Source organism: Diplotaxodon limnothrissa, linkage group LG11, assembly GCF_057381915.1.
Source record: "Diplotaxodon limnothrissa isolate DT_005_m linkage group LG11, D_limnothrissa_male_GT1.1, whole genome shotgun sequence".
Taxonomy (NCBI): Eukaryota; Metazoa; Chordata; class Actinopteri; order Cichliformes; family Cichlidae; genus Diplotaxodon; species Diplotaxodon limnothrissa.
In genome coordinates, this window is record NC_140606.1 from 17,991,613 (window position 1) to 18,015,235 (window position 23,623).

Sequence of the window (23,623 nt, forward strand, 5' to 3'; positions counted from 1 at the left end):
ATTTTAATTAAGACACGTTATACACGCAAGTGGAAAAAAAACATGTGCAAGAGTAGTTGCAGACAGACAAATATAATATTTTAAATTGTTCCAGTAAAAACAGTGAATGCAGTTTTTTTAAGCTTGTTTCATGTCTAGGCAGCAAAGTATTTTACATCAATTTTTTCCAAGTTCAGTGTGAAACCAACAAAAAGGTGATGTTAAAATGTCCCGCGACCTGACAAGGTAAGTGCTGTGTTTAAATTCAATCAAGGAACGGAGGTCAGCAGGCAATCTCTGCAGCAGAGCCTTGTAAATAAAAATAGAAAGCTGCTGCTTTAGATTTGCTCAGTCCAAATTTTTCATATATGATACAGTGGGGTGTAAGAAAGCCGTCTGTGATGAGTCGTCATCCACTGTGATACTGAGAAACAAGAGGCCTTTAAGGTGGCAACAGAAGCATGCATGTAAACAATGTCATCAGAATCAAGCGCAAACAAAATTGTGGATTGAACATTGAGAAACAAGATTTGTTTGCATATAAAAATCCAATTTTCATTTTTAATTTTCTTGACTTGCTCCCAACTCCAAGATCCAGGTGGATGAGTTATAGAAAAATTCACTCCACTTGGAATTTATATAGCAGGGGAAAATATCAAAAGAGGCCAAAACTGCATTGTATGATAATATACTTTTTGATTAGGTAAAGTTGGACATTTTAGCACGGGACTATGTGGGAACTAAATCTCTTTCACTCTGAATACCTACTTTACATTGTATCTCCCTTTGTATACAAATGTGAAGACTCATTCAATCTACTTTGCAATGCAGCAGAGCACTTACATTTACACGTAACATGAGAGGAAAAAACTTACAAAAACCATAGTTACAGTAGCAAAAATGGAAGATTTTCACAGAACAAAACAGAAGAGAATGTAAACACTTACAGTACCACAGAGAGACGCTGTGTAATGGTACATTACAGCAACAAAACAGTGCTGGGATTCAGCGGGCATACAGTCGCTCCTCACTGCTTAGGCCCAGATTCTGATCGACCTCACACCTAATGCTCTCCCTGGCACTCTTTTATATCTTAGAGCATACTGTTGTCTTCACCCTGCTTTACTTCACATGCACAAACACACATCCTTATTCCACTTCTTTAATGAGCACACTGTAAAATGTTTATTTGAGCATCATGCATGTATTAGAGCTGGGCGATAGAACGATAACGATATGTATCGCGATATAACTTTTACTCGATAGAGAAATTAAGCTATCGCGATAGACCTCGCCGCTCTTGTCCTCTTAAAAAAAAAAAAAAAAAAAAAAAGGTCAGCCAATCCAAATTAGGTAGCGCAGAGCCGAACCAATCACAGCCGCAGCGTCACGTCGCGTGACTTGTTACGTACAGCACAAGTGCCAAGCCGCACGTGTGTTTGTTTGGGAAGCAGCCAGCGGGTAATGGAGGAAATGAGTGTGCCGACTAGAAAAATCAACCGAGCGTGACCGAAGAGAAAACCGATGATGGTTCCAATGCCGGAGAGATTGTCGAACGGAAGAGCCATAGAAGTTCCGTAGTTTGAAGGTATTTCGGCTATTTCAAGTCTGACAAAAAACAGAGTAGCGTGCACTGTAAATTGTGCCGAAAGCAAGTCTGGAAATACAATAAACTGGTGCATGCGTCACACTGTGCGCCACGTTATTGTTTCGGTGAAATGAATTTCTACAATACTGTTACTGTTAATTCTACTCTCTGCAGTGTTTAAATGCTTACATATACACACAGTTACTGTCCCTCCACACATACGACTCGGTTCTGCTTCTATGCCCCAGCTTTGTTTACTTTTTCCCACCGAGGCTTCTAGACTTCTGATTGGCCAACATTTCTGCACGGTTAGGAATCTAGCGCCACCTGCTGCTTTGGCATGTTCATAGCAGCGTTTTCCTTCATTTCTGCCTTTATGTGTGGACGGGATTATTTTTTAAAACGAAAACGGAAAATCTCAGTTTTCAAAAATACCCGTGTACGTGTGGACGTAGCCTCAGTCTCTGACTGGAAGCGCTAATTCGTCATTCGGCTTTTGTCAGACTAAAGTAACTGTTAAAACTGTTTGAAAAGCTCAGCTATACAACAAGGAGAGATTGAGAATTTCCTTTTAGTTCTCAGTTTATTTGATATTGACAAAAGTTAGTCAGTTTTGTCTGTTCTTCTGTAAAACAAACTAAGATTTATTTTTAGAATTAATATTTTGTTTCTAAGTGGAATTGACAATTTAGTCTGTTTCGTTTGTTCTATTTTGAAACTTAAACGCTTTAGCGGCTGCCTTTTGTGTAGTTTGCAATATTTGCCTTTATTTATCTGAAAAAGTCTCATGTTCCTTAAGTACATCTACCCTGTTGAACTTATTATGGGAAATAAATATTTAAATAAAAACAAGCTGCTGATTATTTCACATTTTACTTGTGAGCAACGGCACATTTAAATCTTACAAATATAGTTATTTGGCTTATATCGTGATAGATATCGTTATCGCCTGAAATGAAAAAAACATATCGTGATATGAAAAAATCTCATGTATTGAACATATTTTTGGAGAGCAAAATTACTCATCATAAACTTTGCCTCTTTAGGTCACAATGACATAAGTGACAGGATGTTTAAGACTCATACTGATATCGATATTGGATTTAAAACTCTGATATATCACTTGATAAATGAAAATAGTTTCCTGGTGCCCATATACTGGCTAAAAGCTAACAAAATCCGTCTCAGCTACTCTCTTACTCACGTGGGTTGCCACAGCAGCCAGCACTTTTCCTAAACAACAACCCTAATGGACTTGTGTCTCCTCTCAGCATCAAACCAAGGATCTTTAGTTTGTTAGTTGCATGTGTAAACCACTACACTACGGAGCCATTACAGGCAAACACCTAATATCAGCTTGCTGATATATTGGTTTGGGCTCTACCTGTTTTAGCAAAATGTTTTAGCAAAAACCTGAAGAAAAAAAAAAAAGAGACTCCTTGCTCTGTTTCATAAAAACAAAACTGAAAGATTTGACATATTTTTTTTGATAACTTTTACTGTCATTCAAGAAGGAAAGTGCCAAATCAAACATGCAGATCCACTGGAGAAAATAAGGAAGTGGCCAAAAAGTATCTACTCAAGCTAGCTGGGTTGGTTAGCAGCTACCCAGCTTTACCCTAATGATAATGGCCGAAAGGCTTAAAGCATTCTAAACAGCATCCTTATCTCATCTTTTTAATACAATCTGTTTAAAACTGAGATGAGGAGAAATTTTACAGCTTTATTGTCTATAGGACATTAGAGCATCTCTGTAGAGGTTTTGACCTAAGTGTTGATAAATACCACTGATATAAAGCTTGGGATGACATTTCTTGCTTTCAAGCCTCAATATGTAAGCAAACTGTGCATGCAGTATGAATCTGTTGTTCTTGAGGCAAGCATTTTCAAATATAAAATATAAACTGAATTTAATATAACGATCCATCTCAGCGGAAAACGCATCCAGTCGATATGGCCGCAACCACCATGAATCTACCGCAGCACACTCCATTAACCCAGAGGACTGGCCGGTCCTAAGATAAGTCAGCAAGTGCGAATCACAGGCAGACAGAAAATGGAAAATAAGGGTTTGGCGTCAAATGTCCCACAGACTGGAAGTGGCATAATGATGGATGCTCATAAGCCTGTCAAAAAACTCAACCTACCTGCCAGCAAAGCAGTCAGGGAGACCGTCGACCAGTCCAAGCAATTACAGATTCAGCTAGACTGCAGCCTGCATCCACAGTATGTAAGAGAATCCCTCAGGGTTTTTATAGAGCGAAGGTGAGGATGTCAGCAGGCTCCAGTCAGGCAGGCCCCACAAACACTGGCTTCTGTGTCTTCTCACCTCATTCTAGTTTATTTTGAGAAGATTTGGAATTCTAGGATGTGCCATTTAAATGAAAGATAACCTGCAAGTATCATAATCGTTCAAGAGAAACATGAATCGGTATTATCTTTAAGATTTGATGAGTGTTGAAATAGGTGATTTTCTTCATCTGCAGGCGTATAGATAATGATGTACTTTTGGAAAACAGTAATATCTATCTCTGCAACATTCTCCCTCTTTGAATTTTTATGTATATTTACAGCATATTTTTTGTAATGATTTATTTTTTCTTTTATTTCCTCTTTTAAAAAGACAACAACAGTCCAACGGCTGGTTATTTGCTCCTCCGAAGATGCCAGAGCGAGAAGATGTGGTACAGATGTGACACTAGCATACATTTTTGGTTTATTCTGACTTTTTCTCTAAAGGTTAAACAACTCTGGAGCTTCCCGCAGTTTGTGCATCATCATGGAAATCATTTCTTCATCACCAGCCAGGAGAGTAAACGTAGCTTCCCTGAAAATACGTACATGGCACATACTTTCTTCCACAGTCCTGAGCCTAGTGCAGCATTTCAGATTTTTAAAACCGATATTAATAACAGAGACAACAAGCAAGGAGCCTCAAAAGAGTTTCTGATATCTAGCTGTAGTTTTGTGACACTATAATTGTAACTGGCAAAGATTAAAACACGAAGCTATTAAATAAAACAAAGAATATTTATTTTAAGAACTGACTCTGCACTTTATTCCCGAGAGGAATATGATGGGTGACAGCAGGGTGCTCCCAGAGAGCTTCGTATACTGTAAAACCTCATCACCATCGCTCATGTTTTTCCTCATTCCCAACCTCTCTTCTCCTGTATTGATCGACCCATTTCTTTCTGTCTCCACTCGTTGCAGATCATCAGCACACCGCCTCCTTCTCATATAAACTTATAATGTCATTGCTACGTTTCACGAAACCCAAGTCATGCCTCAGCGCTACACTTCTGGAGTACAATGGACTAAAAAACAGCCATGCTAACCTTCTAACATGGGGAGACATGTTGAGAGATAGTTTCTGCAAAAATGTTGCAGGAAATCTTTAGAAATTACAGCTATTTTTATACAGAGTCCCTCATTTTCACAGTATAATGAAACTAACATAATTTTAAATATAAAGACTGCTGCTAATACTTGGAAGAAAAATCAAATCAAATCAAATCACTTTTATTGTCACATCACATGTGCAGGTACATTGGTACAGCACATGTGAGTGAAATTCTTGTGTGCGAGCTTCACAAGCAACAGAGTTGTGCAAAATACAATAATGTAAACAAGCAAAATACAAGAATGGCTACATCTGAAACTAATAAATATATGTACAATATATAATAGTATATGCATTTCAAAAAAACCTTGCAGTCAATAGCGCCTTAAGTCTAGAACCCGTGGACATCACTAAATGTCGTTTCCTTCCTTGAGATGCTCTGGCACACCTTTACTGCACCCAGCTTCATTTGCTGCTTGTTTGTGGGTCTTTCTGCATAAAGCTTAGATCTTCAGTAACTAGAAAGCATCCTCTGTTGGATTGAGATCAGGTGACTGACTTAGCCACTGAAGAATACCTCATTTCATTGCCTTGACAAACTCAATGGTTGCTTTTGCAGTATGCTCTGGCTCATTACCCATTTATAATGTGAAATGCAGTCTGATCGGTTTCACAGCATTTGGATGAATCTGAGCAGAGACTACAGCCCTGTACACGTCACAGTTTATCCTGCTGCTCCTACTAAAAGTGAAATCAAAAATAAAAACTACTGACCTGGTTACACTGTAAGCAATATGCCCATGTCATACGACTGCTTCCACAAGGTTTGACAGATGACCCAAAGACATTTTTCAGAACTGTGCAGGCTTGTTTAGATATTTTTTGACAAAGTCTAGTCTGGTCTTCTTTTTCTTGAGTGTAACCAGTGGTTTGCACTTTGTTCACCTCTGTACTCACATTGATGAAAGACTCACTTCCTTGTAAACCTTGACAAGATGAACCTAACTCTTTGAGAGTATTCTTGACATGGTTAGATGCCGTTGTTTTCATTTACCATGGAAATAATTCTGTGATCATGCACTTTAATTGTCTTCTGTAGTCTTTCAGGCATTTTAGTATTGCTAAGCTAGTTATTGGCTCAGTGGGGCGATCGTGGCTCAAGAGTTGGCAGTTCGTCTTGTAACCGGAAGGTGTGTCGTTGTGTCCTTGGGCAAGACACTTCACCTACTGGTGATGGCCAGAGGGGCCGATGGCGCGATATGGCAGCCTCGCTTCTGTCAGTCTGCCCCAGGGCAGCTGTGGCTACAACTGTAGCTTGCCTCCACCAGTGTGTGAATGTGAGAGTGACTGAATTGTGAAGTGCTTTGGGTGCCTAGAAAAGTGCTATATAGATGCAATCCATTATCATTATTAATGCATTCATTCTTTTCAAGTATGAACAACATTGTGATTTAGAAACTTCAGAAGTTATTGCGATCTCTGATAGATGTATTTTGGGTTTTCAGTCCAATGATGGCTTCCCTCACATGCATCAACACTGTATTTGGGCTTCATGTATAAAATTTCTGCAAGAAGCTATAAAATACAAATTCAACACTTTGAATCAACTTCATATATTAGACTACAATGGCACATATTATTCTGCCTAATTTTTCATAACACCGACAGGGAACCGGCCTGACCTGGCTGTGAAACTACTTGTTATTCAGTTGTCCAATTACTTTTGACCCTCAAAAAATAGGCGACAGTTTATAAAAAGCTGATGCAAAATTACTGTTAAACCCCTTAAATTAAAGCTAATAGTCTGCAGTTTAATTTCTATTGTTTGACTTCAAATTCACAAAAACTACAAATATGTGTCTTTGTCCAACAAATTGTTGACCTCACTGTATAAGCCTGAGGGAAAAAAAAAAAAAAAACACGTTCTCCGACTCAGTCCTCTTTGCTTGGCTGAACATATCAAGCCACTTTTTTCCTCTAACACTTTTTTTTGGCAGAAGCGCCGTCTCACCCATGAGAGAAGACAAATCACCAGTCCACCAGAGGACCCAAGAGGAAAGTCACTCACACTCATATTCACACTCAAAAGCGCTTTGGACCTTCCAGTACAACAAACTTACGTGTCTTTGAACTGAGAAGACACGTGTAACAGTTGTGTGACTCAAACACATTGTGCCTAACTACTAATCGTGGACCATAGAGACTGCAGACAAATGAAATGGGGGGGGGGGTGTCTGTAAAAATGCATTGTGTTTTATTAAAGTGTTGGAAAAACAAAGTCAAGGAACACTGAAGTGGCTCTGGCGTATTGTTGTGGCCCAAATGCCAAACCTCTGGTCTAAAAGATACACCTACTGCTGTATTTTGATAGTGGTAGTGCAGACCGATGCACACTCTGCTATGGCTATTTGATTAGTTCGAGATCTGGAGACTGATGAAAACTGCTGCATCTGACTGAGACTGTTTTTATATTCTCTGGATCCTGGAAGAGATCACTACCATTATCACATAAGAAAGATAATCAATCAGGAAAAAGTCTCAATGGCAACAAGGTTCTTTTTTGGGAGAGAGCTTCTTTTTTGGGGGGGGTCAAGAGTTTGGCATTTTCACCTTTATAAAGGAAAAGCTAAAGTGGGAATTTAGAGATCAGAGGTCAGGGAAGAGTCAGGCCATTTCCTCGAGATTAACAGCTCTTCGTAAGGAAGTTATGAAGGATTTATTAGAAGCTGCCAATCCGCCACCATGCCTCAGAAGCGTTAAAATGGGAGTACTGCTTTAAGAACAGCACACTCCTAACTCTACAGGTGACTTCATCCTTTAAGCCAGATGTCAATGGTAATAAAGCTGAAGCCTGAATATTTGTAACCCCAGAGGTAACCCTTGTCATCACACACTGTATCCAGGGACACAGCGATGAATAATAGATGCAACCAAGGCACACCTCCTTTGATCATTACGACCAAAAACAACTGATATCAAGCAAAACTTCAAAAGAAAGAAGGACTTTAAAAAAAAAAAAAAATCTGTTAAATATGACTAGCATGAACTGTTTCACATAAAGATTAAAGCTAAAGCACAGCTTAGGGGGTGGGCGGGTGTCACACTGGACACATATATAAAAGCACATGTAATGAATCACATACCTTGAGCAATAGCTATGGACTCGAACCTGTGCAGCTCTCTGAGCAGACAGGTGCGTTCAGACGGATGAAGGCTATAAATAAACTCCTTGGCTCCTCGGGGTGAGTTGAGGGGCTCCATCGGCTCCTTCAGGGGGTGTGTGCCCAGATGACACCGCTGCACCACCACGGAGAGCGGGGTCTCCGAGGCGAGCTGCACCGGGGATGCTAGGGCGGGCGTTTGGTGGGTTTTGAGCGCGGCTCCGGTCAGACCAGTCCCGGCTCTGAGAGAGAAGGCAGGCCGCAGGACTCTCCGCAAGCAGGGCAGCATCTCTGAGATGGGGAAGTAGAGCGAAGAGCCGGAAACCTGATGGAGCAGAGCAGGCGACACCAGGCCTGGTTATCACCACTTTAAACGCGCACTCACCTAAAACCACATGGCGTAAAGATTTATATAATTATTTATCTCCAGTGTGGAACAATCGCGTCAACAGCCATCGCACGATAACATCCTGTACCCTCCACAGACAGCCAGGCTTACTTAACAGGAGCAAGAACCGGCCTGGCAATGATCACCACACTGACCATGTCGACGAAAAAATATTGATTGGAGCGGATTGAACGCATTTTCTTGGAAACCCAAAGGTGAAAAAACAGATTTGCCAGTTTTCTAACTTGACTTATCGGACTCACCTCAGTCGATGCTCCGCTGTCCCGTCCAACAACCTCCACAGGAAACCTTGAAAACAGTGAGGTCGCTCCGGCTCATACGCGTTCCTCCTTTAAATCCGGTGAGATTTTGCGAAGCCCAAAACCTTTATAACTAGCTGGGTGTTTATACTTAATCGCATTTTTGCGAGCCTGGAGCCCTGTCGGTGTAACCTCTGGCTGACAGGATAATGTGTGAAGCGGATGGGAGGGCACTTAAGCGGCCAGCAGCCCTGGAAATATTTTCCAATGGCAGCGCCGCTTTCCTCCGTGCGTAGCCGTGACGGCACCGCCACACGCACGTACAGTCAGGACTACACTGACGGTATGAGATGATTTTATGCCACATCATCTCATAAATTATCTTTATTTGCTTTATTATTATTATTATTATCATCATTGTTAATATTTTTTAAAAATGTTGGTAACCTTTCAGAAGTCAGTGTTGTGCGTATTCTCGCGAGGATACATTCTTACTGTGATTTCGCGCATCATCTGTGGTGTTTATAGTGATAAAGGTCTGTGTTTGTCTCCTGGGTGTGTGCCCATCACTCCCTCTGCTGTTATGCACGTGGAGCATTTGAATTATTCAGCCAGATAAGACAAAACTACCACGACGAAACATGACATCATGTGGAAGTTATTCGTTTTAGAAGGAGAAGCCCGCACCTCAAGGAAAAGTAGTGTCTGTTTCTCATGCGGTTTCTTTTGCTTCCTTTTTTTTGACTGTTTAAATGAGTAGTCCACTGACTATTTCATTGATAAGTATTTCCAGGCCTCTAAGGATGGGTGAAGTAATAAAAAAAATCCAAGTCGAAGCCTTGAATCAGGTTTGGATGTTTAAACTTGGATAAGGGCGGCCCCTGGTGGCCAAAATCAGGGATAACATTTCTATATTATTAATTAGAAATAACTTCTCGTGTTTAGGCACATTTTAATTAGTGCTTTGTGATCCTGCAAAGGTTGGTATTGATCCGACAGCAAGTAAATACAGGATCAGTATTGCCGACACCAATACTTTCAGCCTATAAGTGTACCTTATATAGGGGAGAGCAGATTTATAAAATCATCATCAGTAAAACACTTTTACTTTCCATAAAAACTAGTGAACAAAACAAATCTTTTAACATTTCATGTTTTGTTTTTTTAAATTGGGCTTTTTGGACACCTGGGACGTACTTGTGCTGATCCTACCCACTAGTATCGATTCAATAGTAATACCTGCTTTGGTATCGATGCCATTTATTTTCGGATTGATCCACCCACCTAATTTTAATCAGTATGTGTTCATAAGGGCAGCACTGTGATTAGCACCGTTGCCTCACAGCAAGAAAGTTTGAATCCACCTTCTGGGTAGGGCCTTTCTGTGTGGAGTTTGCATGTTCTCAGTGGGTTCTCACTGCCATGCCTTCCTCCCACAGTTCACAGACATGCAGTTTGTCGGGGTAGGTTAACTGTTGACTCTGAATATTCTCTCCCTCTCTCACTCACTCACTCACTCACTCACTCACGACATATTCGAGAAGACACAAAGCCAAAACAAAATTAATATTCTTTATTATATTGCTAAAGCTGTCATAACAACATTTTTACCTCCTAAACAAAATGCATTAAAGCCTGAACTCTACAGGGACAGACTGAGAGGTCAACTCTCTGTGGGGAAGGAAAACAGCTAAAAACTAAACTGGAAAACAGACTTAACTATACTTTAAAACTTTCACAAACTATAAACTTCTTATAGGATATACTGACATTTGGCAAATATAATATTTATATATATTTATGCTAGTAATTTAAATATGGGACTTACAGGTTAATGATACAAGTTTTAAATGAGTGGACGAAGGTTTGCAAGGCGCAATCTGTTTAGCAAACTCCACTTTCAGTTCAGTCTCCAGGGGGAAAAAATCATCACTTTAAACAATAATTTACAAAAAAAAAAAAAAAAAAAAAAGAGAGTTGGGTTTTATCGTTCCCACTCAGATGAAAATGCGCCGTTTGGACTGAACTGAAGTGGGTGCAGCTCTGCACGAGACCTGGGCTCATAATACTGATGAGACTCAAAACCACACCTGCTTTTTCTTACAAAAAACAAAACTGTGCTTTCAAACCATCTTATCTGAATTCATGATGCAAAATATACAGATGTGTGAAATAAGGGACTGACAGCGGGACAGTCGTGAACATTTGACTGAAAACTTTAGACGGCACTGATCGAGGGAACAGCTCTGCCACTCTGATATTTTATAGTAAGTATAAAATTAGAGACGAGTTGAGGAGGAAGACATTTAAAGAATGAGAAATGAAATAAATTAAAATCGTGTGAGATCCTGGACTAACTAAATAATATTTACAATTTCAAACATCCTGTAGTAGCCATGGTCTCACAGTGCTTGAACTGAAATGCAAATCAAATACAGACCGAGTGACACTAACTAGCCTGTTTAGCCTCTGGTCTAAGGACGGGCCTAGTATCTCATCTTATATGATAGTTTTTATGCGATTTCCTTGTCGATAACATAATCATCTTTGTAAAAACAACCAAAAACAACAAAACAAACCTAATTTAAAGTGGCAGTTGTAAAAACGTGGTCTGAAGTCTGAAGGACAGAAACATCATGGCGTTAACAAAAATACCATTTAACTCTGAAATAATGCTTCAGGTTCAATAAAATGTTTAGTTCTCTCTCTCTTTTTAAACAGAGACAGTATATACTTTGAGATTTATTGCTGCCGCTGTGAGCAATCAACGCCAAGCAGCTCAAACTGTGGTCAATAAATGACAAACAAAGGAAAGAGGTCGTATATTAACACGAGAACCTCTGACAAGGTTTAATCTGCCACCCATGAATGTGTAGAGATTGCAGATTAAATGAGTCATAAACTGAGGAGAAGTACACCCAATCCACTTGGAGGCAGTGCAGTATGATGATCCTTATGTCCCTGTTAAAAGATGTGGAACTGATTGATTTTGAACGATTGAACGAGCGATGCCGACACTCCCCGGTAACACAGACGTGCAAAATTATTTACAAACCGTGTCAATATGAACCCTTATAAAGAAGAACAGGACACAACTTTAGTCTCTCTTAATGTCACAGCGTCAAACATGTTACACTTTAGTCACACTGTAGCCTCCTACGACTCCAAATGCAACGCAGTCATTTCCTTTGCTTTTGTTTGGTTTTCTTTAGGAGCTTCCTGTGCTCATGGTGTCTCTGAGTATCGATGCATACTGCATTTAAGTCTTTGAACTGTGACTGGAAGCTCAGCACCTATGAACAGCCATCAGGGCGTGCCTCCAAATAAGCACTGATGCAGGTCAGGAGTTGCCAAAAATGGAGCCATCAAAGGCCAGCCGCTGAAGCCGTTACTGTAATAGAGCACTTTAATATCGCTCTCTCGAGGGCGTGTCGTACCTGCAGAGGTTATTGCCAAGTCATCAACAGTAAGAATGCTGATCCCACCGCAACAGTACAGTGCACTCCCAAAACACTGAGTCTGTGTACACATAATATACAGTACTTTTTTTTCCCCCACTCAGAGGAGACGTAAGTATTGTGTGAATGTGTGAAAATAATGAGTGATCAGTGTGGTGCTACTTATTAACAAAAACATGCTGTTTTATGCTGCTCTTTTACATCTGTGGGCCTGGAATTACAGCTTATACAAGGATTAGCACAAATGGCCTCATCCAGAGTGAGTTATTAACCTGGCTTTATATCATTTCTGAGGCAACGTAAGCCCAATAAGACAACTGCTATTGTCTTTTCTTTGAGTGATTGTAAATGGGGGCTGTAGCAGGAGGTTCTCACAGGTGACGAAAGCCAGCAGATACCACTGATATTGCAATGTGTTACAAGAAGCCTTTTAAGTTTACACATTGCACTTCTTATCTGCAACGTTCCTTTTTCCTAAAGCTTCTGACCTAATTTACAAATGAGGTCACACGTCTCCTGCGACCTTTGCCGAATCACGCGATGCGTGGTGCAGAGCGATCGTTGGTGAAGGTTCTCTTGAGCTTGACCCCTTTGCGGATGGCCATCAGCATGTCTCCTTCTTCTTGCTCTCCTGAATCATCTCCTCCTCCCTCCTGTCTCATCTCACTCTGAAGGTGCTGCTGGCTCACATAGTTGGGTAGATTGGGAGGGTTGGTTGTGGCCTGACCGCTCCAGGACGCCATGGGTAGCGTGCCGGGATCCTCCTCTCCTGTAAATGTTAGAGAACTGGGGGATTCTTCTCTGCCTACCATCTCCTCGCCTCTGTTCCCATTAACAGCTCCTGGCATATCAGGCACCGTGGGGATCTTTACAGGAACGACAGGAGTGCGAATGGGAATGGGGCCTGTACCTGTAACGGAGCCCGAACGGCGTCCAGAAGGTTTAGATGAAGGCGTGCGGCGGATCGTGGCAACTCCAGGGGTCACAATAACTGGACCGTGGCCTGTAGAAATGCGAAGAGAGGCATTTTGGGAACTGATGGTCACGATATTTTATCACCAACATTAAGAAAGTGGCCAAAACAGTTACCTGTAGGCGTAGGAGGATACTGTGCAGTAGGAGTAGATGCATAAGCGCCTGTGTGGATTGGTGTGGGGGGATAAGGCCCCGTGTGGTAGGCCCCCGGGCCAGGATAAGGTACCTGACTGCTGGGTAGCCCCGCTGTGGAGGCTGGGCGTTTGGCCTGGAACATACGTCTGTAGGACTGAGTGATATCACTATTTCTGGGGATGGTGGAGGACTTATCAAAGTCAGACTGCTGCTGCTCAGACTCTGGGTCTCCAGCCATTGAGAAGTAGTCGTAGTCTGATACTGGAATGAAACAAAGAAATAAGCAGTGTATGCACCCAGCCACGTGACGTATGATATGATGCTAGCAAGTTAAAAAGAAGCAGAGAACTGGTGAGTGTGCTACCTTGTGACGGTATAGTATCCTCAGAGCAGCAGGGTGTGTTGGTCTGTGTGCTGTAGCCACTGGAGCACTGGATAGAGTCTCTACTGGACCTCTGGGTGTCCAGTTCCAGACCTCTGGATAAGGCCAGAGCCAGATCATCCTGGGCCTCGATATCCCCGGCCTGGAGAAAAACAGATGCAATCAACCAACAAAAAGAAAGAAAAAACAAAACATTTAGTAACAATCTGAATGTTTGCCTGGAACCAGTCAGGTACAATTCATTAAAGTCATTAAAGTCATTAAATTCAACCCATTAAAGTCATTAAATGGGGACATTAGTGGTGGGAGGCTATTCATATCATCGAAATTCCAGGACAAAAACATTGGCCTGCAAGTAGTTTAACGTGGGTTCACCTGAAAGTCAAGTATCACAGTTGGCAATACACAGACTGATCTCCGTTTACAGACTTCATGAGTTAGTAGCAGTAAGATAGAAATGAATCACAGAGGAATTTTTATTTGACTAGCAAATGACCACAGCTTTTAAGCATTAGGGAGGGATCTAAGCAGAAACCATGTGGTGCTTCTCGGCATAAAAAGCCATGAAAAATTGAGAAGAAGTTAATTGAAGTTAATCAACAATTTATGGAGAGCATTCATGTAAAGTAGACCAGTAAATTTCTCACCAGTTGCTATTATTAACAGTATATTTGTCCAACACAAGAAGAGATAAAAAACAGGCTAAACAGTAAGAAGTGCAAATGAGATTCCTTAATTAGGAAAAACGTGTTACAGAGAGACCAAAAACCCAAAAGAACATTTGGCTGAATCCTCACTGGCGAACTAACAGCATGCTTGTTTAATCAGTTAACAAAAAGAGGGAGACAGCGACAAAAAACTGACCCTGACAGCCGCAGGTGTGTTCCTGTTCTTGTCTTGCACTAATGCTGATTGGCTTGGTGTTTGCAATGCAGCTGGAGCTGCGGTCTGGGCAGAGGGCGGGCTATTATCACAGTTCATACTCCCATTACTGTCCACCACAGCTGGACTCTCCTTGTCTTTCTTTCTCCGTAACGTGTTGACCATAGGCTGGTCATAAGGCCCAGGCTTCGCCCAGTCCTGTTAAAAAACGAGATGCAGATGTCAGTGTTTGTTGTTCATACTACATTTTTGGACTCAACTAAAGTAGGTAAACAACATAAAGAAAACCCAAATAATTCACTGAATGTGTGTTCAAACTGTAGACAAGGAGGACGGAAATATGTCGATCGTCAACTCAGAGGAGATGGACAAACCTTCCAGCTGGGGACTCGTGATGAAGGCATCATGGGGGAACCCAATGTGCAGTAGGGAGGGTAGTCTGGCAGCAAGGCTGATGCAGGACGTGACCATGAACGAGTGGGGCAGGAGGTGGAGGTTGAGGAGGAGGGAGGGAAGAAGGGGAAGGCAGTGTTTGACACTGAGCCCAAACTGCCCCCGTTGCTATGCAGGTAGGGGGAACTGGCTGGGCTGTAGTGGTCGAAACCATTGGACAACTGTTTGCGTGCATGCCGATCAGGAGGAGGGATGAGAACAGAAAGAAGACAAGCAAACAAATGTGTAATGGGATAAATCGTTTAAATGATAAAACAGTGGAAAATAAAAACAAAACATAACTGAGGATAACTCAAGTACAGGAAACACAAAAAATATACTAATCAAATCAACACAGAAGAAAGGAACTGCTCACGGATGCTGAAATGAATGAAAACTGGAGATGCACATACAGCATACAGAGTATCTTTGCATTACACTGAATCGATGGCATACACACCCGGGTTTAGAGTTTAGTATGAGGAAAGCATGTTGCGTGTGTAAAGCTTATAAGATTCATTGTGGATGAGTGTTTATCACCTTGTCAGTAGAGGGCTGAGGTGCAGTAGTATCTGCTAGTGAAGAAGGGGTGCTGCAGTCACTATGCAGCAGCCCTGTCTCTGACATCTCAGAGGGGCTGGAAGTGGGACAAGCCTGGGACAGCGAGGGCAGCGGCAAACAGGCAGTGACACGAGACCAGAAGGAGAGAGGAGCGGTAAAAGGAGGAGGGAGACATCACAGACGGACGTGTAAAAGGAAAGAATCAAAAGATAGACATGTCAGCAGGTAGCGAGATAGACGCAGTTTGTTAAGAAAGCAGAGGCAACTTTTTCACTGTTCTCAGCAGTTAGTGCAGTGCACAGCCGAATGACTGCAGAAGAGGTGCACTGGGAGTCAAACCAGCATTAAATGTATGGACATCAGCAGTGCGAGGGTGAGTGCTGGAGGCTGGAAACACAAAGTTCCTTGTGATGTGTAAAGTGTGAGCTGTGAGGCCGTTCTCTTTCAGCTACTGTAACTACACCAAGAAAGAGGCAACGAGGAGGCTGATTCCCAGGACTGTACTGTAAATGGGTCAGAGTTAGACTTGCCAAACCACATTCAGTGCATCATAAAAACTTGGAGCCTAACTCTACCAATGTGTTCTGGACAGGGGAACTCTGGTTGCTGGCATGCCAAGACAACATCAACTAGTGCAGCTGCTCTCAGTGCTGATCTCCAACCGCGGAGCCCGCACAGACGATCCCTTGGACTACCTCGCAGACGATTAGATAAAAGTGACAGACTCAGACCTGCTGATAGAGACATGCTCTTAGCGACTGTAAAACATAATGTTGATGCTCTAACATGCAATTTTGCTGTAATTCATTTAATGAAAATACAATACACACCGCAGTCTGTCACAGCGGTTGACTTTTTAATAGCAGGATGGGCCTGACCCGTTTTGCCCTGGGCTAGAATGGAGGCAGACTAATTTCCTTCATATTTATGCTATAATAATAGCAGTGAAATGACTTCACCATGATCACACACACTAACTGCTGCCAGCTAACTGTCTCTCATCGTCTTGAGAGAGTTGGATCCAAAATTATGGTCAAGTGTGGGTATCTGAGGCCTCTTTCTTACCTTTTTTTCAGCTGGCAGTGGCGAGGACGACTTGGATAATGTGTACTGGTCTTGTGATGAAGAAATGAAGCCCGAGTCGTGGGAGGAGATGCTAGGAAGCCGAGCTGGGGTCTGCTGGGGTAGCGTGGAGCTGCGGTATCGATGGCGAGGGTGATGGTGGTGGAAGAGGTGGTGTGAGGAAGAGGAGGAAGAAGAGGAGGAAGGAGAATGAGAGTGAGAGCCACTGGATCCCCTGGAGTCACTACTGTTAACGCTGTTCAGACTACTGTGAAAGGGGAAGGAGCAAGCGATGAGGGTAAAGAGAATCAAGTGCACCCAAAGGCAGATTGGGTTGAAGGAGGGGGGATGATTGGGTAAGGAGGAGATAAAAGGAGTAGACATAAAGGCAAAGGTTTGGGGGTGGGGGAATGGAAAAGACATGGTGGGAAACAATTAAAACACCACACCAAGATGCAGCAGGCAGTGAATTAGGCCAATCTCCTCAAAAACAACAACATAAACCAACTCAAGGCGACTGAAATCATAAATGGCAATAATTGCAGGCAGGATTTGTGCAAGCTTTTTGAAAATATTCACAGGAAAAAATCATGAAAAACAAAAACAGCATAAACAGTGGGTCTTAATTACTCCGTGACTTCTAAATTAAAAGATCTGTCCTACTATAAATGCAGCGTGAAGCAAATTATGACAATAAAACAACTATATGCAAATCAAATCTATAACCAGCTCAAGCTGCTAGTGCTGTACTATGATGCAGCATCTGATAAAATGTGTATGCATTAACCAAGTCGCCAAAATCTCAGATGAAAATGATATATTTGCAAAAGCCTTAAGAAACAGGAGGAAAAGCAGCAATTTTTGTTTTTGGCCTCAAAGTCTTGCATTGTTACCATATAGCAGTCAATCATAATCTAACATGTAATTTAAAGTTTTGGTCCAATCATCACACCCACAACCCTGAAATAGATTTTAGCACATTTAAAAAAAAAGACGTAAAGCAATACACAACCCAGACATTAGACTTATTTCCTTAAACCAGAACAGCTCTGGAAAACGAATCATTGGAAGATACACAAAAGCAGTGAGGACAGAGTAAAGAAGACAAGATCTGAACAGCTAAAAATCATTAGCTGCTTCCTTTTGTCAATTCTCCTTCATCTTTCTTAACACTTTTCACCAAATACAGTTATACCAAAACATATCTTTAGCATATCTTCTGCAAAGTATTGCAGATAATTTTGGCCACTAGGTGGCAGACAAAGTTTATGCAAAGCCAGTAAATCATTTACTCCTACTTTAAAATCTCTTTAAATTGATATCAGCTGTCTTCCAAGCAGATTCACAAGCACTGATATGGTTAAAATGACAGTTTTGCATATTTTAGTAGATCTTGCAAAGTATATGCGGGACACTGTTATAAAACTGTGGAATTCTAACTTGACGAAACACTGTAACGCAGTTCCATTTCTCTTATCACTTTAGGGAAACTGGTGAAAAAAACGGCATAATTAAATTTTACTTTAATTTAATTTTAAGTAAAGTGAATTTCAAAAGTTTTTATGGGTGTAGATTCATGTGTGCTTATAAAACTATGCCCCTCTTTCACTTATTTGAGCCTACCTGCACATGCTAGACTTCCTGGACATGGTGGTGCTGGGGGATGAGGGCGGAGTTTGATATGACCAACCATAGTCTGAGCCCTTCAAGTCCAAGATCACCTGAAATGGACAAAATTATTAGCTGTTTGTTTTCAGAGTTGAGAAAAAAAGGTAGTAAACAGAATTAAAAAAAAAAAAAAAAAAAAAAGCACAAAAATATGACGCACATAATGAGTACTTTATCTTTTTAATGTTTTTCCTCACCTGTTCACTCGCAGGGGGAAGCTTGTGTGGGTCTGAGGTCAAGGCTTTGAGGTCCTCAGAGATGGTCTGGAGATGGGTAACCTCTCCCAACATAGAAATCTCCTCATCCTACAAGGACAGGACATGTAGACAAGATGATTACGCCTAATCAGGTTACACACCAGTAAAAAGAGTCATTACATTTCAGTGTTTAAAGTAAAAAAAAAAGCTTACAGTTCAGTGTGTTAAAGAAAAAGAAAGTTAAACGTTTTCTATCCAGTGTGTGGGATGTAAAAAGCATAGAGCCTGTGGAGTTAATACATTTTTCTGTTGCTCTCTCTGAGTGGTTACCCAAGGCCCATTTCTCTTTCCTCTCCCCCGCTGCACTCACCACTATAGGCCGCAGCATGGCTACAAAACAGCAAAATCTCTGTCTCTCCTCTATAAGAGCCTTCCTCAGGGCCTGCTTCTCCGTCTCTTCCAGCAGAATGTATTTGTCACTGACATCCTGCATGGCGCTGTCCAGCTGTGGCTGGATATCACCACGACCTTGGAGGGGAAGAAAAAAGAAAAACAGGGGAAAAAGAGGAATCTACGTCAATAGAGGAATATAAAAATGAGATCAGATATGTGATCAAATTGACAGGTTAAGTATGAAAACAATACTTTTCACCTTTGTAATTCCTTCACAGCACAGATATTAAACAGAATAGTTACCCTAGTGTGAGACGCATGAATAATCACTACTACTCTTTGGTGTTAGCTTGGTACTAGCAACTTGTACAGCTCTGCATGTTGTTTATTGAGGTGAACATTGCTGTTGTAAAAGCTACTGTTTGAATTTCTTAACTACTCCACACTGCTACTTGTAAAGAGCCACTCTTGTCCCTGTAGCTTCCCATCTTTTGCTCAGAAGTGGAAAAACAAGTTATCAACCTTAGGCTAAGCTTTCGCACATCTTGGAAAGCTTCCCATATGTTATGATAAGATAGATGGAAGCGAGTGCCATTTTGACTATCTTTCCACTACCGTTTGTCGATTCCTATGAATTCCTGGAATGTGTTAAGAGAGAGAGAGAGAGAGAGAGAGAGAGAGAGAGAGAGAGAGAGAGAGAGAGAGAGAGAGAGAGAGAGAGAGAGAGACACTGTGTGCATCAGCTTTCATAATCACAAGAGTCCGGGGTATTGACACAACCATCTGGTCCTTGTGCTGCGTTTTAATATGCATGTATAAATCCAGGAATGTCTGAGGACTTTTGCAGTCCCAAAGGTTATAGTGTCATTCAGCACTTTCTGATTCTGTGTTTAGAAATTGCATTTAGGTGTATGATTTTAAGAGAGGATACCCTGAAGTCAAATCAAATCCTCCTGAATTCCCTGAGGAAGCAGGAAAGCTGACGACTACCCGACACTGTGCTTCAAAGGCACTTAAATTACACTTACACGCAAACATATACACACACGCACAGAGTTTTAACTTTGATAATCAAGGTTAAGCATACACTTGCAAACTGAACAAGGTCTGTGGTCTCTTTCTACTCTTGTGTCTGGGCAAAGATCTTTTGTTGACGTTTCATGTGAGGCCCTTTATCATGCAAATAGATACCAGAGGAAACACAGAGATGGAGTTACGCAGGTAAATCATCCTCATCTCAAATGTAAAACACACTGTAAGCATGCGCATGTCATCCTGAGGACAAACAAGCTTGTTCCTCGTGGACGTGTCCGTGTGTGGTCTATGCATTTTTAACAGGATAAAGCAGCAGGAAGATACATTTTTATAATTAACAGTGACTTGCAGAACACACACAAATACCAGCACATGAACACTACAAATCTAAATATCACGGGGCAGTCTGGGTCTGTAATGACTGCGTACAAAAAACAAGAGACGAGACAAAAGAAGCTTCAATGTGAAGGGAATCCATTTACCAAGTTTAGCAGGTGAGTTTGACACTGGACTCTGAGGAATGTGAGCTGTGTGTGTCTTTATGGCAGCTAAAAAGTAAATTGACTGTAAAAGCTGGACTGGAAAGTCCAGATTGAAGTATACATTTTCAGTTTCATATAGATCCAAATGCAACTTCTGAGGCAACCCAGGGTACAATTATAACATGCAAGGGTTTGTGGAGAGCTGGCTACGTGAGCAAACTTTAGAGGGCTAAGACAGACCTCACTCAGTAGTCTGGTTTCCATTGCAGGACTGAACTCATTATAGGGAAAATCGTATCCCTCCTTTAAGGCAAAAGACCAGGAGGGATGTAATCAGTGCCGTGTGTCTGTCACTTAGGTATAAGATGCAAAAACTACAAAACCAAATTTCATGAATTGTAGTGGAGTGATGGAGCGCAGGCACAGGAAGACCCCCTTACAGTCTGGTATGAATCCAAACAGCTATTTGAAAACAATGTCGAGCACGCTTAAATAAAAGTTTGAGTTTGAACAATATTTGAATCTAAAAAATTTAAACTCTAATGGGAAAAATTCCTTTACATGCCATGATCGCAAAAGATGCTCTGAGCGAATGTACGCTCTCTTATTAATACTCATTTATATGCAGTATGTCAGACAAAGTTAAAAAATGTTCTTATCATATTGTATCAATGTTTTCCTTCACTCGGTTTTGGGACTAAGTCCACGCTAGGTCTCAGTTGGCCTCGGCGTAGAAGAATAGCATTTCAACCCCCAAAGCCTGTGGTGTCTCCTCAGCACGCTGAATTCTGGTTCTCTTTACTTTAAGCATTGGCAGACGGTTTTCTCAACAAAACCGATGTGGTTTTGGAAAGACGCTACTGTAAGTTGACGTACTTTGTCTGAAACAGATGGAAAGCCAAATATTTTCTTTGTTGCTGTTTTTTAGAGCTCGTGAGTAGCTCGAGTAGTGCTTCTAATTCTAAGTTGTAAAAGTTGCAATGTACTAATTGGTTTATGAGTTTAGCCTCTTTAAAGTCAAGTATGAGGGAAACATGCTTATTTACTGACTAAACCCCCAAACAGGTACTTGTTAATAACCTGCTTATAATATTCAACCAGAGGCCATATCTGTTACTTAATAACATCAGAGACTTAATAAAGATACTACAATTGACATAAATGACCTAAACACTCACACACAGGGACTCAAGTGTATGGACACAACACTGGAGCACACGGCCATGAAATGACAGTTGTGGTAAGAAGAGGTGGTGTTAGTGTTGGTTACACATTGGGTTTGTCTGCATTCCTAGTCTCTGAGCAGCTATGTGGATGACAAGGTTTTGATAGCTACCTTCTATTTCCCTTCAACTGCAGAAGGTATAATAAAGATCTGTGGTCACTGACCGCACATTACAATCTACTTCACCACCATTTTTAATGTTCAATCAGACAATTGGTGCTGTAAGAGAAAAGGAGAGACGGTCAAATAATGTGACTGTACAGAATTCATAGGATATATGAACAAATAGCAATTGTAGCATTAGGTACACTGGTTATGTTTAAGTGCTTATTAATGCAAAAATCTATTCAGCCAATCACATGGCAGCAACTCAATGCGTTTAAGCATGAGGACATGGTTAAGATGACTTGCTGAAGTTCAAACGGAGCATCAGATTGGAGAAGAAAGGTGATTTAAGTGACTCTGACATGACATGATTGTTGGTGCCTGAAAGGCTGGTCTAGGTATTTCAGAAACAGAATTTGGGGTAAACAATATAAGCGTGGATCCATCTTGCCTAATATCAGCGGTTTAGACTGGTGGTGGTATAATGGTTAATGGTGTGGCACACTTTGGGCCTTTTTGTACAAACTGAGCATGAAACTGACTGTTCTTGCCGACCATGTCGATCCCTTTATGACCACAGTGTACCCATCTTCTGATGGCTGCTTCCAGCAGAGCACCTTAGGATTGTGGTGAAATGGGATGTTCTCATCATGGATGTGCAACCAACAAATGTGTGTGATGTTATCAAGTATGAACGCCATGAGGAATCAGAGGAATTGGCCAGTGTTCCTTTTATTAGCAAGGCTAGGTTGTGCAAATGACTGCAGAGAGCTTTTTTAGGTTAAAAGTAAACCTGAATCATCCTAAAGATTCAAGAATTCAGCTTTTTTCTTTTCAGTTGCTTTGAGTTGTTTGAATCAGGTGGTTGAAGTAGCCCCCATTCGATTCACATGTAGATACATTTGCACACCCAAATGAGATTAACTGCTTCAGCTTTCACGAGGGCAATGATTACATTAGGTTGCAGTCACAGGCTGTTTCTTAGAACGGCCAGGGTCCCAGGTCAGAAAAACACCCTCACAAGACACATATCAAACATCAGATATCGACCGACCAACACAAGCAGACAGATGGTGTCTTACATCTGATAGCAAATGGAGCAGTCTTCTTTCAGTGTAGCATATTAGAATCTACTAACCTACTGCTTTGCATTTTATTTAAAGATCTGTTTGTGCTGCTATGAGTCAGGTTTAAAGAAGCAAAGCTAGTTACGATTGTCTTTGCTCACATCAGTGTGGAAGTCTCCAAAATGCCTAAATAGAAGATGTCTATATACAAATAGCAATAAATTCGGAATTAGTGTGAAATATTAAAGGGTGGTTAGATTCAGCTGTTTATAAAAAACATCACTTTGGCTGTTTCTGTAGTTATGCTATGACAAACGACAAGTTAAACCACCTATAAATGTGGTTAAAGTTAAGGTGATTATCAACACAGGCCCTCAAATCAGGAACTACAGACCATGAATATATAAACAAATAAAGAGAAGGTAAATGAAGCATCTACATAAAGTGGGAATCCTGGTTTCTCCACCCCTGAGGAAAAAACAACAACAACATGCCAGTATGTTGTGGCAACCATCGAGTGTAAACAAGAGTAGCCTCACCTGTAGAAAAAAAAATGAGCATGCAAATAATTGGAAGCATTTACACACATTAAAATTTGCATACAAAGATCCATGGTACCTATTGCACAAGACAACCAAGATGCTCGGTTAAGCACAATGGCGTGAGCAACAGTGTGGACAGTGTGTCTATTCTATAAGCTGACTTACCGAAATTATCAGCTGCAGTGCAGCGTAAGGTGAGGGATGGTATCAGAACCACATGGGGACAAGGAAAGGAAAAAGATCCAAGTCAAGTGAAGGAGCGCCAGCGCTAAACACTAATCATCACATGATTTTGGAGCATTG

At 41.2% G+C, this 23,623-nt stretch overlaps 2 protein-coding genes across 6 annotated transcripts in view; both read right to left on the reverse strand.

The window, feature by feature from the left end:
* Positions 1-8,755, reverse strand: part of LOC146622559 (transmembrane protein 65-like) — a 42,243-nt gene extending 33,488 nt beyond the window's left edge. The window contains exons 1-2 of the mRNA XM_085365232.1: positions 8,723-8,755; positions 8,054-8,396 (exon numbers count right to left, since the gene is read on the reverse strand). Coding sequence (XP_085221358.1) covers positions 8,054-8,360 — 307 coding nt within the window. The 5' untranslated portion in view covers positions 8,361-8,396; positions 8,723-8,755. The remainder of the gene's footprint in view (positions 1-8,053; positions 8,397-8,722) is intronic.
* A 1,541-nt stretch (positions 8,756-10,296) lies between these two features.
* LOC146622560 (protein MTSS 1-like) overlaps positions 10,297-23,623 on the reverse strand; it is a 45,687-nt gene continuing 32,360 nt past the window's right edge. The window contains exons 7-17 of one of the 5 annotated variants that reach the window (XM_085366273.1): positions 23,486-23,497; positions 18,842-18,999; positions 18,472-18,579; positions 18,230-18,327; positions 16,610-16,874; positions 15,524-15,637; positions 14,926-15,165; positions 14,534-14,749; positions 13,652-13,811; positions 13,267-13,548; positions 10,297-13,180 (exon numbers count right to left, since the gene is read on the reverse strand). In XM_085366273.1, the coding sequence (XP_085222399.1) occupies positions 12,711-13,180; positions 13,267-13,548; positions 13,652-13,811; positions 14,534-14,749; positions 14,926-15,165; positions 15,524-15,637; positions 16,610-16,874; positions 18,230-18,327; positions 18,472-18,579; positions 18,842-18,999; positions 23,486-23,497 (2,123 nt within the window). In that variant the 3' untranslated portion in view covers positions 10,297-12,710. The remainder of the gene's footprint in view (positions 13,181-13,266; positions 13,549-13,651; positions 13,812-14,533; positions 14,750-14,925; positions 15,166-15,523; positions 15,638-16,609; positions 16,875-18,229; positions 18,328-18,471; positions 18,580-18,841; positions 19,000-23,485; positions 23,498-23,623) is intronic. The other 4 variants (XM_085366277.1, XM_085366274.1, XM_085366276.1 and 1 more) reach the window with 4 other exon arrangements.